General features: G+C 45.5%; 1 protein-coding gene across 2 annotated transcripts in view; it reads left to right on the top strand.

Annotated features, from left to right (window-relative positions):
• Nucleotides 1-720: 720 nt before the first annotated feature.
• Nucleotides 721-16,945, top strand: part of camsap1a (calmodulin regulated spectrin-associated protein 1a) — a 17,434-nt gene continuing 1,209 nt past the window's right edge. The window contains exons 1-13 of one of the 2 annotated variants that reach the window (XM_030342214.1): nt 721-893; nt 1,277-1,410; nt 5,167-5,441; nt 6,206-6,367; nt 6,591-6,671; nt 8,625-8,657; nt 9,348-9,483; nt 10,708-10,847; nt 10,926-11,022; nt 11,256-11,331; nt 11,472-13,539; nt 14,650-14,792; nt 16,426-16,634. In XM_030342214.1, the coding sequence (XP_030198074.1) occupies nt 1,314-1,410; nt 5,167-5,441; nt 6,206-6,367; nt 6,591-6,671; nt 8,625-8,657; nt 9,348-9,483; nt 10,708-10,847; nt 10,926-11,022; nt 11,256-11,331; nt 11,472-13,539; nt 14,650-14,792; nt 16,426-16,634 (3,517 nt within the window). In that variant the 5' untranslated portion in view covers nt 721-893; nt 1,277-1,313. The remainder of the gene's footprint in view (nt 894-1,276; nt 1,411-5,166; nt 5,442-6,205; nt 6,368-6,590; nt 6,672-8,624; nt 8,658-9,347; nt 9,484-10,707; nt 10,848-10,925; nt 11,023-11,255; nt 11,332-11,471; nt 13,540-14,649; nt 14,793-16,425; nt 16,635-16,945) is intronic. The other variant, XM_030342216.1, reaches the window with a different exon arrangement.

Genomic DNA, 16,945 nt, shown 5'->3' on the forward strand with positions numbered 1-16,945 from the left:
GATTATCCATAAGGCCACTTGGGCCCGTGCCCAGGGGCACCAACCATTGACAACCAGTGGGGGGGCACCGCATGAGAACTTGCAATATTCTTCCAACAATTTGCAATTGTTGGAAGAACATACATTACTCGTCCATTAGTATTAATTTCACAAAAAAACAATAATAATAAATAAATCAAGATGACCACTCCCCCTCCCCAATCTTTTAGAATTTATTTGGTCCACATGTGCGCGCAGATGTGCAAACGCTCAATTTGATAAATAGCCTAGGAGACCGCGATTATGACAAATGCTTGGGATAATCTGATCATATGCCTATATATGCCTGCATGTAGTTGGACAAGTTAGAAAATAACATTTGAGAAATCCCCTTGCTTATGTCGGACATTTTTGGCAGGGGGACAGCACGTGTGTGTGTCTGCTTTCTTCTGTCCTCACACTAGATGTCCTCCTTGAATGGGATTTATTTCTAAGCAACAGACATGATGACTGAGGATTATTTTTTTATTACACCCTTCATGAAATTGGATTGGCACCCGACCCAAATAATAATGGAAATATATTTTACTTAGAAAACGGTATTTATAGAAGTGTGAAATAAACCAAATACAACTAAATGTTAACGACTTTACAAGGAATCCCGTATAAAATACGAATAAACAGGTTTCTGGTAGCAGGCTGTGTGGGTGTTAATTGGATGACCATTGGGATCCTGTCTCCATCCTACCGTAAAGCAGGGAGAAGCCGAACTAGTGTTAGCAGAACGGATCGTACCGTAAAGCAGGGAGTAGCCGTCCTACTGTCAGCACAACGGAGGCTGACGCTTCGTGGCCGTAACAACACCTTTGTGTGATAATATCTGGATACAGGGTCGGATGTAGCAACATACAAAGGTAATCTCCCTTCAGAGTCCTCCTCTCTGGTGATTTTGTTTAAAATGTCCCCGGTTTAACGCGCTCCGTATGTTCATGTTAGCCTCGCTAAAGCACTAAGAGCCACTGATGCTGCTCAGGTCGCTCATTCATTGAGCTAACGTTATCCCCTGGTCCTCAGCCCATTGAGAGCTAACGTTATCCCCTGTTCCTTTTGAGGTGGAGGCAAAGGACGATTATTGTGGTGGAAGTCCTTCCTAAATGTGTAACGTTGTGTTGTTTATCAGCCATAGCGTCTTGTGCTGGTGTTCGGCAGGTGCCTGTGTCTGACGGCAGAAAGGTTCATGTGTGGTATTGTTTCTGTGTCTTTGTTTGGTGGATCCTCCCCATGTCGGTGCTGGCAGGAACAGCACCTGGAGGACTGCAGGTGTGGCGGGCATCATGGATACAGACATCCTACCGAATCACTTCTACGATCCGGCCAAAGCCAAGATATATGCCAACCTCCGTTGGTTGTTCGCCAAAGCCTATGGTCCCGGTGAGTGTGGTCTCCTGCTCCTGCGATGTTCCTGACTGTAGCCTGAGAGAGAATGTTACAGAAAGTACCAGTCTGCTAAGGACGTTAAAGCAACGCATGAAGGAATGCATGTCAATAACGCCAACAATAGTTCCTATTGGAATAGGATTGTGGCCTCTGGTTCAATACCCCAATTAGGGTACAAGCATGTATGTTTTCTAACCACGTTGTGGACATAGAAAGGGTTAATTAATATCTTTATGTGGAGCGTGTTTACCTCTGACTGCATGAGAGAAGAGAGAAGATAATGTCACCCTATCATCTGTAAAGGGACACATTGTTTTCTGAACCAATGCTTTGAGGCCAAAAGTGTTGCCTTACAGTCACAACCGTTATTGAAACTGAATGGGGGGGGGAAGAAACTAAAACATGACATGATAATGTTTTGGTTAAGAGCTTACAATTAGATAGAAAGCTATAGGCCAGAGTTACCTGTCAATCCAGGGACCCTCCCCCAAATGTCATATTTTTTTATAGCAATAATAACTATTTGTGTGAATCGTATATTAAACCACATCACTATGTTGTTGAAATAAGATGTAGTGAAAGTGAAAGCAGGTCCATCTATCTGGACAAACTGAGCCTAATATTATGTGGGCAACATGTAGTGACTTGGCATTTCGAGGCAGCAGCTCGACATAGAAGACAGAGACACTGTTGTTCAAATTAACAACAGTTTGCAACAGCATTAATACAGATACAGTTCCATTCAATTGGAAAACCCTATTGACTACAAGCCATTTATAAGCCATCATCGAACTGAGTGAGATATAATAAGATTGGTCTCTATGTGTCAGTGGAGAGTGTCTGGCCAGTGGGTGCTAGTATTGCGTAACATAATTGATCTCGATGTACTATCGAAAGTAAAGCTAGTCTTTATACAGTTATAGCTGAATTCATTCTCCCAATATATTCAGCCATAGCCAAAGCTAACTTATGCAAACAAAGGTGTCTCCAAATGGACAGTGTTTACCATTAACTAAGGCTAGATCAAGGAGGAAGTCATCAGGAATCAGCCTAGTGTCAGTACAGGGATACATTGCTTTCTGAAGGGACCCCTTGAGACCAAATGTTTAGCTGTGAAGTCCAACGTTGAAACTTAAAAAAAAACTGCATCATGTTACCAGGTTATTTTTTAATGATGTTGATTGCAGTATTTCCTGATCACGTAAATAATGAGTCATAACATTGTTTCAATGACTTTTTGTACTTTTGCTTGCCTGCTCGAGCTAATGTATAATATAACTAATTAAAGTTAAGCAATTCTCTCTCTTTCCATGGTAGAAGATATCAGTGGGTTGAAAAGTTCTTAAATCCAAGTCCTACTTCGAGAAGGTTACTGACTCTTTTCTTTTTGACTGTTGAACTTTCTTGGCCAACTGAACTCATCAAGTCAACTGGCAACAGTGGTACATCACTCATAGTGAAAAGTAATCATTCAATTCCCTCAAAGCCTCATGATGGGGGCTGTTACTTACTCAAGAAAATGTGACAATCTTAACCAACAAGACTAACCAGATGGCAACATCCACCAGAGAGAGTGTCCTGCGAGACGGTCAAAGTAGTGGGAGACCTTCTTATGGGATTAGAGCTCTGCATCACTCCCGCACACCAGACCTGGTTGGTCTTGTGATGTTATTGACATTATACAAACATATATTGGACCTTTTTGAAGCTTAATGTGCCCTTGAAATGCTTATTGCCGTGTCATGTAAACATGGCATTATCTTATCACCCTTCATGGATTTCCTTTGAACACTCCCACCAAAACATTGTCAGAGAATTATGCTATTATGTAGAATCATCGCCAATTAAATGACAATAACCAATGTGTAACCGTAGCATCGTTAGCCTTACTGCTGTGATTTCTAGATCAACCTGAACCTTGCGCTGGAAGTAGAGTAAACATTTCCCCTTGACTTGTCGGACTGGGGGGGGAGCAGGGTTAGGTGATGTAGTATTAGAAACTATGATTAGAGACTATATCCGTACACACACACACACACACACACACACACACACACACACACACACACACACACACACACACACACACACACACACACACACACACACACACACACACACACACACACACAGCTGACCAGGGTGAGGCAACAACAGACTGCCACTGTCTCTCTTCAACTTCTCTCTGTATCACACAGATACGCACACGCACACAAAGACTGGATCTGGTGAAAACACATTAGGAGGGCGCGTGTCTCCAGGGTCCTTAAGACAGATACTCCCGTCCACAAGGCAGAACCCTGGATGGAAAATAGAACATTTTAACAATGTTGTCAAGAGAGAATAAATTGACTGTTTTTTTATCTGAAACATCATACAATTTAATGCTGAGGTATTGGCTTAATTTTATCTTAAGTGGTTATTCAAACACACAACCAAAGAACGTTTCATTTTTAGTTATGTGTAGTTAGATCTTAATATATAATAGGATGGTTAATTGATAGATAAGATAACAACTTTATTAATTCTAAACCCATTGTGTTAATTTTTGAAACATCCTGATTTTATAGGCTGGCTCTGCCTATAACCACAAACCCGTAGTGAGAACGATACAAACCACAGTCTCTGTTGACCAACTATTCTTACATCACAGAGCCCTGGGTGTCAACCTGTGTTAGTGTTCCAAGGGCTTAACTAGGGATTAGACGTGATGCCGGATAACGTAAAGCACAGTCACACTCACTTTCTGGAAGGGTGAGCCCAGGCCTTCTTAAACATGGCTCAATGCATCCAGGTCCCAGACTACAGGCCTCCGGTCTGAACACAGCTGGTCTGGAGTTGTAATGTTGAATGATGATTGCTTTCTATTTTGTGACTTATTATCAGTTCATTCTCAGTTTTCCTTTGCTCCAGTCTTACCTGAAGATTCGGCCTCCTTTTGTAGCATAGCATTTCTAGCCATTGGCTAGGCCCTTAGCTTGAGGCCATGAACGCTATTCGGGTATAGACCGATTTCTGACCTTTTAACCTTTTACCCTTGTTGAATATCTTAATGTCATCTAAATTTCCCTACCAATGCTCTAATTTCATCATGTGAACTACCCAGTAACATCCATTCTTTACTGTTATTATAGTATCGGTACTATAGCACAGTAAAGCCTCATTGCAGCAATCTGAGAATATAAACAGTCGTGCTCCATACATGAAGAATAAATAGGAAAGGGACTCAGATTGATTGGCTAAGAATCGCAACATCATATATTTTTTGGTGGTGACTGGTGACTGTTAGGTTTAGACCATTGTATACGGCCTGAGTCATGCTCGGACTACAGAAAACCATCCAACACAGAGAGGAGACTCAATCATTGGTGTAGCCTTTGTAACCAGAGAATGCATGCATTGTTTTATCCTAGCACACGGATCTATATGGCTGCTGTTATAAGCTATAGTATATGATACTGCTATGAAACAGTCACTACAGATGATGAGCACTCAGCTGACCTCTCCGTCTCCCTTTCCCTTCCCCTCCCACACTCTCTATCTCCCTCTCCCATCCCACTCTCTCTCTCTCTCTCTCGCTCTCTCTCTCTCTCTCTCTCTCTCACTCTCACTCTCACTCTCACTCTCACTCTCTTCATCATCACTACCATGTAATGCGCTGACAACACTCTCACATGGATCAAGCTGTTGAAGCATTCATCCCCTCTCCACATTGACCTCTCTCTGCTCTCCTGTTCCCCTGGTCCTCAGACGGGCCAGAGGATCTGAGGGAGCTGTTCTACGTGGACCAGTATGAGCAGGAGCACATCAAGCCCCTGGTGCTGCAGCTGCTGCTGTCGGGGGAGCTGTACTGCAGCGTGTGCAGTCTGATCCTGAAGGGCTTCAAGACCCCGCAGTCCTCCGCCTCCATGTCCCTCCACAGCCACCAGGCCGTCCTCAAGGCCCTGCTGAGGAGGGGCGTCCACGTGGTGGAGGCCGACGAGTACGTGTCCGACAGTGACCTCAGCTCGGCGCCCATCAAGATGGTAGGTGGGGACGGGGGGCACTCCAAGGAAGGTTAGTCGGGTGTTTGACCACCAATCAAAAGGTTGAGTGCCCCAATGTTCACAGTTTTGCCTACAGGTGCCCTTGCAAACAAGATGTCTGTAAAAATTCAAATAATCCAAATGATGAAGCATTGATAAATATTGATAACCACCATCCATTTCCATTCTAAATATTTGCTCTGGATACCTTTGCGACGTAGGTAGATTAGAGTAGGTTTTGATGTTTGTTTTCTGTTTCCAAAAACCCCTGGGAGAAGTCTGACATTTTCAAGTTGATAATATGAATATAAAAGCAATGTTTTGATTCCAATTTGCTGAACAAACATTTAACCAAACAGTACAGTTGAGTATTGAAGAGCCATAATCATAGTGATGATGATTGAGCTACAGAGATCTGGGTTTCAACTGAGTCAATGAATCAGAGAAAATAAGTCTGAGAAAGTGAGTGTGATCTGATGTGAGCTGTGTTTCATTAGCTGTAGTCCCGGTGCAACAGAAGTCCTTATTCTCTGATATATGATGATATTATGCATCACAACGGCCGTGGTTTCAGGAATGCATAGCCATAGTATCGATACATCTCTGGAACATTGGCCTAACCTAAGACTTAGAGGTGGCTGTGTGATCACATGGCTTGTTGTCTGCCTGTTTACTCATCTCAGGTGAGATAGCCTTTTGGCGGCCCTCTGTGGTTAAGCAGACCGCTGAGCAGCAGGCTGTTCTAAGTAGACGTTTCTCCCCAGAGTGCTCACATCACGCTGATAGACGCCCTGATGACGGCCTACGCGTCGGAGAGGGTCAGCTCTGACAGGCCAGGGTCCGGCTCCGGTCGCTTCTCCAACCCCGCTGCCTTCAGCCAGGGGCCCCTAGACCTGGAGGGCACCCTGATCTCCTGGATCAACAAGGTACACCGCCGTTCGGCTCGGCTGAGTTCATTTATCTCTGGATATTGTGATGGATATATTCCTGTAACTATTTATACGTCAAATATACATATCAATATCTAGAGACTTTATTTATATTTCATTAATGCATTGACATGTATATTTATATTGATATTTATGCTGTCTCTTTATATTGGTATAACTGTTAGTGTTTTTAATAATCTGCACCTCTCTGGGGCCTTAGGTGATAGTAAAGATGAGAGAGGTCTCCGACAGCGAGCAGATGAGGAAGGAGCATCTCAGGGACAGCTACAGTTACCAGACGGTAGGACGCTTACTCAATATCATGTGTTTCCCTCTCACACTGTTTCACAGTTTAACCATTTACCACCGCTGCTATAACCAACATTAGAGTATATTTTGCTGTTGGTCAGATAAGTACAAATGTATTCAAATTGAGCCATTCAGAGTCTTGTCTTAGGCCTGAAAGCTGTGCTCCATATATAAAGAATAAATAGGAAAGGGACTCAGATAGATCGATTAAGAAATGGGACATTATATTTTGTCTGGGAGTCTCCTTTCCTAAAGTGTAACCTAATATAACTTAAACATATCATTATTGATCCCAACTGGCCCTTGTGGTGACTCGTGACTGTTAGGCCTGAGACTAATCATAGGGCCTGAGTCATGCTCGGACTACAGCAAACCATCCAACACACATTGGAGAAGAGTAGCCTTTGTAAACATAGAATGCATGCATTGTATATCCTTATGCACACAGTCTGTATGGCTTCTGTAATAAGCTATAGTATATATGATTCTGCTATGACAAAGTCACTACAAACTACGATTACCTTTATTCATCTCATATAGATGTGTTGTATGTGTTTATAAAGAATGTTCCTTATCTTCTGTATTATTCACTAAAGAAAAGCAATAAATCATTCTATATTATGAACCACGCAACATTGGATGTTCAACATATGTACTGCTCTTTCCTGTAGGCCAGGCTTGTGTGTTACGATGAAATTAGATGAATTGATGCATGAATTTATATTATTAAATCTTTATTGAGCTATTTAACTGTAAAATAAAGATAAATACTAATCTTACTGATCCCCATTCAGTAACAGTAACAAATCACACAAACTAGAGTGCAGCAATATAAAAAATAACAAATATGTGGCTCTACCACTCTAACCAATACCAAAGTATTTAGATATCTCAAAGTTGTTGTAAACAGTACGTGAAATGTTACCGTGTGCTCTTGACCACATGTCCATGGTAATGGCGAAAAACTCTGCTGTTTTTAGCTCCAGCCTGCTCTAGCTTTGGCTGCCTGGCCAAAACATGTGCGGGAGGGCGTCATATCTTTCTCTATAAACTCTGCTGTATCCTTAATCATTTTGCGGTGCCGTTTTGAATGGCGTTCATAGAAACTCTGGAGCATTGCGGTCAGTGATCCCTGCTGGGGGGGATTCAGCCTGCTTGACACACTAGTGGTTGTGGTTTCCTTTTTTTTTTATGTATGTCAATATCAATGAATCAAAGCCTAGTGTGGCAAGTTGTTTTCTCAGTTTTTCTGCTCTCACTCACACTCTCAGTCACGTCAGCGGATGTTAGCGTCGTGAACATGTGAACCCTGCATGGCCCTGTGTTTCAGATTCCGACCCTTACACAATCAAATCAATCAAACACTATTCTTTTTTTAATTCCAGCCTTTGCGATCTGTTAACTTGCGATCTGTAAAATTGGATTAATCGTTCAGCCTTAATTAGCAATCAGTTGATCTGTCTCTGTCTCTGTCTCTGTCTCTCTCTCCCCCTCCCACACTCTGCCCCTCTCCCTCTCGCTCCCCCTCCCACCCTCTCTGTCTCTGTCTCTCGCCCTCTACCTCCCCCTCCCACTCTCTCTGTCCCTGTCTCTCTCCCTCACACTCTCTGTCTCTGTCTCTCTCTGTCTCTCTCCCTCCCCCTCACACTCTCTGTCTCTAATCTCTCTTAAAATCACTACCATGTAATGCAGTGAAGACTGTCAACAAGTGTCCCTCTTACCTGGATTGAACTTTTGTGAAGACCATTTACCACATTCTGTTGCTAGAATGAACAATTCAAGTTTATTTAGCTGTTGTTAAGTACAAATTATTTTTATTTTACCGTTGAGAGTCTTAGGCATTTTATGTGTTTTTTGAGGGTTACTCATGGCCCCGGCTAACTAAATGTCTGCTCCTATTCTTTGTGCCTACGGAACAACGGCCTGTGTGCCTTGGGGATACTAGTCCCCTTCCAAATGGTACTGGACACTTGTGCCTGTGAGTACAACGCCTTGGTTTGTTTTTGTCCCTGGGAGGTGTGTGAGAGGATAAAGAGAGTGGGGTCATAACCATGGGATAAAATGTTTTGAAAACATGACAACAATTCAACAGAAACTATTAGGAAATGATGAGGAAACTTTACCAAAACATCCCAGAATTCCAGTTATATAAAATAAATGAAAGAAAGAAAGAAAGAAAGAAAGGAAGAAAGGCCCTGTGTATTGAAATGAGAGCTACACACAGACAGACAATTGTCAATTTTAGAAGACAATGCACTCTTACAGTTATTAATCATGACTTTGAACTTGCCCAGGGAAACTAGTATTAAGAGAGAGTTATTTTAAAGATTGACCAGAACGTAAACAATAATAGTGATTATTTCAATTCACTTTAGGTTTCTTGCCTAGCAGCATCTGAATAAACCCTAAAATAGTCAGATTCGGTCCTTATTTAGTTCCATTACTTCTCCTGGAACCCTCTGATCCCCTTTATGTGTGTACAAGGCAGCAGCTAAGTGAGTCCCAGACAGATACTTCACCTCGCCTCACCCCCTGCCTCACAAGTCACTGGCCATGGAGGTGACACAGTGCCCCCTGGTGGCCGAGAAAGACAGCGCCAGAGAGCAGAGAGACTAGATGCATCTCCTACTATCTGTGCCTGCCTCACCCTGTTGTTGTTGTTGTGCAGGGGCGATGCCGAGACTCTCCAGAAGGGACTCCTTATTACTTCCCCCTGGTGGAAGACCTGATGAACAACATATTCACTGCCACTGCTTTGCTGACTTTGATCCACTTCTACTGCCCAGCTCTAATACGACTTGATGGTAAGGCCACCCACGAAATAATGTCTTCACTTGAGATGCAGCTTAGCAGTTGTTCTTCTTAAGCAAGATCAACCCCCAACATGAAAGAGAATATTTTGCTTTATTTATTCTCTTTTATATATTTCCTTAGAAAAAAAAAAAAAGTATAAACAATACACACTTATTTAAACCTGGTGTCTTCAACTGCGGTTTATTGCTGTAGACGCTTCACACACCTCTAAGCCTCTAGTTATTTCCTTGTATAATCTGAGTTGGGGTAAAGAGGTTGGCTGAAGGCTGTAGTTTGAGTGGTTTAGTTTTAGCCCCTGCTGGCTTTGCTTCTTACGCCCGGCCCAGAGTGAGCTCTGAGCGGCTCCCCATAGTGAGAGTAATGAACGTGGTGGCGCCGGCTGATTCATCACAAACCTTTTTGACATTGCAATTCTCCACTTGGGATCCTAATGTTTGCTACTTGCATGACGCTGTCTCCCATGACCGTGCTCTGCCTTTATGAGGTTCTCTGTTCACTAATCGCTCTACGTGATCGATGGTCGATTAAAAAGCAGCCCTGTACCCAACGTGTGCTAGGATCCGATCTCTTTTCCCCTGCTGTACCGTGTTTAAATCCATCCTGAACTGTGTGGTGCACTGAACCCTGTGTGGGCAACCGTTGCCGCTAATCTAGATCAATGTTGGTATGGTTTGATGAAAGTATCCACTGAATAACTTAATCCTAGTAGAAATGGAAAGATCTTTCAATAAATGTGTACGATATAATTGTTTGTACAGAAAGCGAATGGGGCCAATACACCTTGGGTCATGTGGAAAACTTGGTTTGGATAGCTGTAGCAATGTTGTCCCAGTGTCTAGTCAACACTGTGGTGCTCAGCAAGCCTTTATTTAATGATGTCGTTCAATGGGGAAGAACCTCAACCAATCCGAAGGTGAGTGGTTGTCAAAGTTGGTATAGTATAGAAACTGAAGTAAAGTAAAGTGAAGCGCCACTTTGACCAGCGGGGGTGCTATAACCTGCAGTCCAGATTAAACCATCGTTGGCCCGGGGACTTAAAACTTAGCGTGCTTTCTTATTTGCCTTGCTAGCATAAGCATTTGCTCATACATATTCTTTAAATGTATGTACAAATGATGGTTTAAATATTTTTTGGGGGTTAATCAGAATTCAAAATAATATCTAAATATTATCTTGATATTATCAGTACACTAAGGCTTGCCTGTCCTCTGCAGATATATGCTTGAAGGAAATCCCTCCCGTAGCAGAGGGCATATCCAACATCCAGCTACTGATGGCCTTTTCCAATAAGCACCTAAACAGTGCTTTCTATCTGAAGATGGAAGACATGCTGTACTGTCCACTGACTCTGAAGGTACGTCGAAGTAATCATTTGAAAGAAAGGGACTGTTGTGTTTGGTCTGGTGTGTCATTAACCCGTTCTCCCTACCAGAACAACATGATGGCCTTCATCGCTGAGCTCTTCTGGGTGTTTGAGAAGGTGAAGCCCACCTTCGTGCAGCCCAGGGATTCTCAAGATATGAAAGATGGTACAGCCTTGTTAATTAACATGATGTTATATATATATACACAACTTCATGTTCATTAATATTTATCTTTATACTTTGTTATCAACAAAGCATGTTTTAATAATACTTTATTTACATGATCTAAGTTCTAAATAATACCTCATAGAATGGAATTGATTGATGGATTTGATCATTCCAAATGTACCTCTTCATAATGGGTTTGTAGTTAAGAGGTCATGCTTTCCTTTCATGAGGGCTGAGAACCAAGCCCAGCTTCTCTGCCTGTGAGCCCCAGGATTCCATCCTGTCCTGGACTGAGAGGAGGAAGAGGTGAGCAGCCCTCTTCCAACACTAACCGTCGCATCTAGGAGAGCATTACAATTCACTATGTACATTCATCTACATAAGGGTGAAACGTTTAATGAGCCTCCTGCTTTGCTTTGACTTGTGTGTTTTATGTCTTCCAACAGCCCTGTGTCGCGGCCCTTGTACCACGAGGAGCCTTACAGCCTTCACACCCCCCCATTCGAGGGTGCAGGGTTCAGCCTGGCTCTTGGCAGCATGGACCCCCATCAGACTCACCAGGGCCACACCACCCCCTCCCTGCCCAGACACCCAGCGGGGGCCGGCCTCAAGGGGCTCCCGGGCCGGGCCAAGGCCCAGGGCTTACTAGGACACGTCTACATCAGCGACGAAGAGAACGAGGCGGAGGAGGAGGAGCTGGTGGTGATCATCCACCCTCCCCTCGCTGCGGGCCAGCGACGGGACGGCGCTCCAGACGGCGGCCTCCCTCACGGGGCGTTCTCCGTGGACCACCCGGCCCAGGAGAGCTTCTACCTGGAGCCTCTAGTGCCGGCTGTTTCAAAGCCCGCCAAGGAGAAGAGCGTATGCCTCAACAAGCAGGACGAGAGCGGGGAGTCTCCTCGTGGCCGGTCCAACGTCTACACCCATAGCAGTCCCGCCCCCCGACGACCAGACAAGCTGGACACCGAGTCGCTGGACCTCCGAGCGCCCTCCGCCCTCATCAGCCCCACCCAGTCGGAGCCCGAAGACAAAGAGGACAACCGCTGCCCCAGCCCGTGCCTCAGCACCACGTCCCAGGCCAGCAGCAGCTGCTGCAGCGCCTCCGACTCCACCAGCGTTCGCATGACCACCTTCGCCGACCGAAAGCTCAAAAAGAAGAACTTGAGAAACTGCGGCTCCAGTCCGACCGGCAGCTCCCAGAAGTTCCCCCTCGACGAACCTGCCATCACCTTTCCGCCGCAGCTTCCTCAGGGCGGTCCCGTGTATCCAAGGGGAGATCACAAGTCCAGCTGGCAGGGAAAAGAGTCCCTGGGGGGGTTTGAGAAGGAAGCGGGGGCCTGGTCCCCGCCCGCCGTGCAGTCGGAGCTGCTGCAGCTCCACATGCAGCTGGTGGAGCAGCAGCGGGCCATCGAGGGCCAGAAGAAGAAGATGGAGACGGTGTTCACGCAGCAACGCCTGGAGCTGGGGAAGGCCGCCTTCCTCAACGTCATCAAGAAGGGAGGAGGGAAAAGCGACACGTTGCCACGGCCGCTTAAGAAATCCTCGGAGTTGTACTCTGACATCTGGAGGTCGGAGGATGGAAGGGGCAAGATTCACCCCAGTAAAGACGACTCCTGCCTGGACGAGGTCCTCCTGAAGGAGAGCCTGGGCCGGGGACTGAAACAGAGTCAGGAGCGAAGGGACAAGAGGCTCCACCCCGCCGGCCTCTCCCACGTGGGCCCCGAGCTGGACGTCTACGGCTTCTGCTACTCCTTAGACAACCTCAACAAATCAGTGAGCTCCATCCAGCAGAAGATCATGCAGCTCTCCTTGCAGCAGAGCAGACTCATGAAGCAAGGTGAAGCCACGCCCACACCCAGCTCACAAGATGTAGGAGCACTGACCAAAGACCCCCCCTTTACTCCTCAAACCCCCCCCGCAGCCGTGAGCTTCTCCATCGCAGACTTTGCCTCGCCCGACGACAGCGGGTTGGGTAGCATAAACACTCGTTCTCTGGGTCGGCGTTGTCCCGCTGTCCCTTTCAAACGTCCTGCACTCACCAAGCCTACAGAGCTGAGACTAAACAAAGAGGACAGCAAGCCGGAGTCCGCCAAGCATAGCACCAATCAAACCACAAGCACACATTCCCCCCCCGAGAGACCCAAGGAGCAGCCGGAGGACTTGGAACCTGTGAGGAGCCCCATCAGGACCAGTCCCCGAGGCTCCACCTTCACAGTCGCCTGTGACACCAAGAGCCCAGCGCCTCGCCCTCGGAACAGGAAGAAACCCTCTCCGTCACAGCCCCCCCTCCCCGTCTCCCTGGTTCCAGACGGGCCGTTGGTCCTTCCTCCCGGGCTTCCAGCAGAATCGGATGAGGAGGATAAAGCCAGCAGCTCAGAGAAGGGTGATCCTATTGAAGAGGAGGCGGACTCTGTCAGGAGGGACGTTATGGAAGAGGACCTATCAGAGCAGACCGGGGCTGACCCTTCAGACTGCCAGGGCAGTGAGCAAAAGAATGGGCTGCTCTTCTACAAGGTACAGCTGAATGAATGAAACCAGTTCAAAAGTGACCTGATTTATATTTAACTAATCTGGTAGGACTTGAGAGAAACAATTGATGCAACTTTGAATTATTAACATAGTAGTAGTACTAGTTGTAGTTGTAGTAGTAGATTGATAGTTTTGTTCGACTCACCCCCTCTAGCGGTGTAGACTCATTCCATTATGTTCCAAACTAGTGTTGAGCAGCTTCCATAGTCTTTGGTTTGTCCAACCCAGGTTAGCCCTTATAAACTGCCTATATGGGCCCAGAAAGAATCACACCCTCCTAAGCTTATCCTCTCGCCACTTATTGAAATATTGCTCTTGACACAGAAATTAGAATCATCAAACCCCTCAGTCTCTACGTCTGTGAGCATGTGCAGTGGCGTGGAAACACAGAATTTAAATTTGTGAATTTGTTCATTTGTGGGCTCTGTCGGAGAAAGCTTCCCCAGCCAGAACAGTTTGTGCTTTCTTGTGTTGGACAAAATATTGATTACAGCTATGGGAGCTGCTAAACACTGGTTTGGGATATAATGGATGACAATTAATGGCCAACTGCCCAGTTCCAGAACGTGTCTGCATTGCGAGGAGGGGTCAGCTGAACAATTATGGGGGACTTACGGTGTGAGCTCATCAAGTGAGGACCATCTATGCCAGAGAAGGCCGGAGAGGAATTCGGAATGCTGATGACCATTGTAGCACAACCAAGTCATTGGCTTAGATAGTCTCCACTGTTGATGAGCTCATGCAAATGTCGAAACTAATGCTTTACCTGAACTAGTCATGCTTTACTAAACACAAAACAACAGCCTTATTGTACATCGTTTGTAAATCATTAACTTATGCTTTATAAATGATCCTACAAACTTCACGTTATCTTATTCATAGTTTATGTTTTTTATTATTCAAGAACTCAATATTTACTGCTACCTAGTTGATACTTCAAAGAAGCAGTAGTCCAGTACAGAATACACTGAGTCCAGGATGGGGCAGACCACTGGCCTGGCTGGGCCTGTTTCCAACCATGTTGGGTTGAGCCCTTTAAATATGTGATGATATATGTCAGTATATATGTACGTTCTGAACGGTTTGGGTCTTCAGCATGCGGAGAAGGAGATGGAGGAGGATGAGATGGCCAAGCGCCGCGCGGCCTTCCTTCTGAAGCAGCAGCGCAAGGCAGAGGAGAGCCGGCTCCGCAAGCAGACGCAGGAGGCCGAGAATGAGCTCAAGAGAGACGAGGCCAGGTACTACTTTACTGTACTCATCCCAAAGGGGAGCGTTGCAGTAGCAGTTCACATCAATGACAAAAACACGCGCAATGAGGTTGGTCAAAAGAAAGAAAGAAGGAGTTAGGATAGTTAGGATAAAGGCACTTTGAGTGTACATACGGGGGGAAAAACAGACCGGTCGGGATGTGCCAGTCAACCGTAAGCTGTGTCGGGGCCAGGATTGTGACCTGACACCTTTTTTATTATAAATTATTGAAACAAAAAAAGTTTCTGGAGAATCCGGGTAATTATGGGCGTTCCTAGAACCATGTTTGGGCGGTCCTGGGAGGTGACGGGGTGTGGAAGCTGAGCTGGTTCGCGTGTGCGCATGAGCTCAGGACAGTTGGTATGTTTTAACAGAGCACCCCGTACCGTGGTGCTACGCACTGGTCCAACATCTCGGGAAACCTCTGCTTTTCCAACTTTCTCGCGGAGCATTCATACTCGGACTGAAAGTCCTCGTATACAGAGAGGACGGTGCGGGTACTGCTCCCTGCGGTGATCCTCCTGTGAGTCTGGTCTGTAATCACAGGGGAGGTGTGAGAGGGAAGCAGCTTTGGTGGCAGCTAGTGTTACACGACACCAAAATTATGACTTCGATACGATACCTGCCCGAAAATACCTCGATACTCGATACTGAACCGATACCACAGGGAAAATCAAAAATATCTGGAAAAGAGATGAATAATGGTCCAGCTCAGTCTCACTAATTACTAATTACATTTCTTAGCTCACATATCAGGAATAATTTGAAATGGGACATTAACACCACCCACCTAATCAAAAAGGCAAATCAGAGACTTTATTTCCTAAGACAACTGACGCAACACAGCTTGAACGGAGCAACCAAGATCATCAGGGACGCCTCACATCCGAGCTATGATCTCTTCTACACTTCTGCCCTCTGGAAGACGCTATAGATCTCTGAAGACAGGAATGACTCGCTTCAACAACAGCTTTTACCCTTCAGCAATTAGACTCCTTAACTCCCGAAGATTTACCACTCTACTCATTTATTTATTTTAAATTAACCCCTCCTGCTATTAATCCCCTCTCCCCCCCACACCACCAACTTTGGTGTGTTGCAATTAAAGTTTCTATTCTATTCTATTCTTTTCTATGGTTTAACTTTCAGCAGCTAGGTCCTTTCCTGCTTTTTGAGCAAATTACGTTAATAAATTAATTCTACAGAGCAGAGGATTGTATTCCGATTGAGGCGTATTAATATATATAATACGCCTCAATCGGAATAAAATTCTCTGATCGGAAAACAATTCCATGCGGAATAGAAAAGGTGTTGTAGTCCGCTATAATCGACATGTAAATACTTATTCCGATTGGTTTGGGGTGGGTACATATATTATTTTTTGGGGTGCTATCCACACAATTTGCTTTACTCTGTAGTACAATATTTGTTGTTTCTAGGGATGCACCGGTGTGACATATAGGACCAAACCGATATTCATAAGCGGCAATTGGCTGATGCCGATATTGATTGTTTGTCGTTATACATCATCGACATTAGTTGGTATGCATATTAAAATATCTAATTTGTAATAACTATATTGAGGCCATCTTGAGATCCACCTGACCAGCCCTTCCTCTGCAGACTGAAGGCGGAGGAGGACCGCGTGCGCAAGGAGGAGGAGAAGATCCGCCGGGAGCTGATCAAGCAGGAGTATCTGCAGCGGAAGCAGCAGGAGCTCCTGGAGGAGCAGGGGGCGGTGAAGCCCCGGCCCAAGCCCCTGAGCGCCCGCAGACCCCGGCTCAAGTCCCCCCCCCACCCTGGCAGCCTGCTGCCCAAGGCCCCGTCCAGAGGTCAGCATGTGCACTGCGCTCACACATCGATACGGTGGTTTGGTAACCTTCATATCTGGCCGTTGGGTAAATATGAAACTAAAGGTCCATTGAACGTTCCAACATCAACTATTGAAAGGCACACCATCATGAAGCAATCCACAATGTTAGAGCTCTACATGCCTGACGTGTTTCACGAGAAGAAGGTTCAGAATGAATTGGTGTATGTCAGTAACAACAAGACGAGGTTCATAGTGCTGATGCTCCTGTAGGAATAATGGATCCACTTTTCATAGCGGTGAATCACCGCTGAACTAACAGCTGAACTAACA

This window comes from Gadus morhua, chromosome 19, assembly GCF_902167405.1.
Source record: "Gadus morhua chromosome 19, gadMor3.0, whole genome shotgun sequence".
NCBI lineage: Eukaryota > Metazoa > Chordata > Actinopteri > Gadiformes > Gadidae > Gadus > Gadus morhua.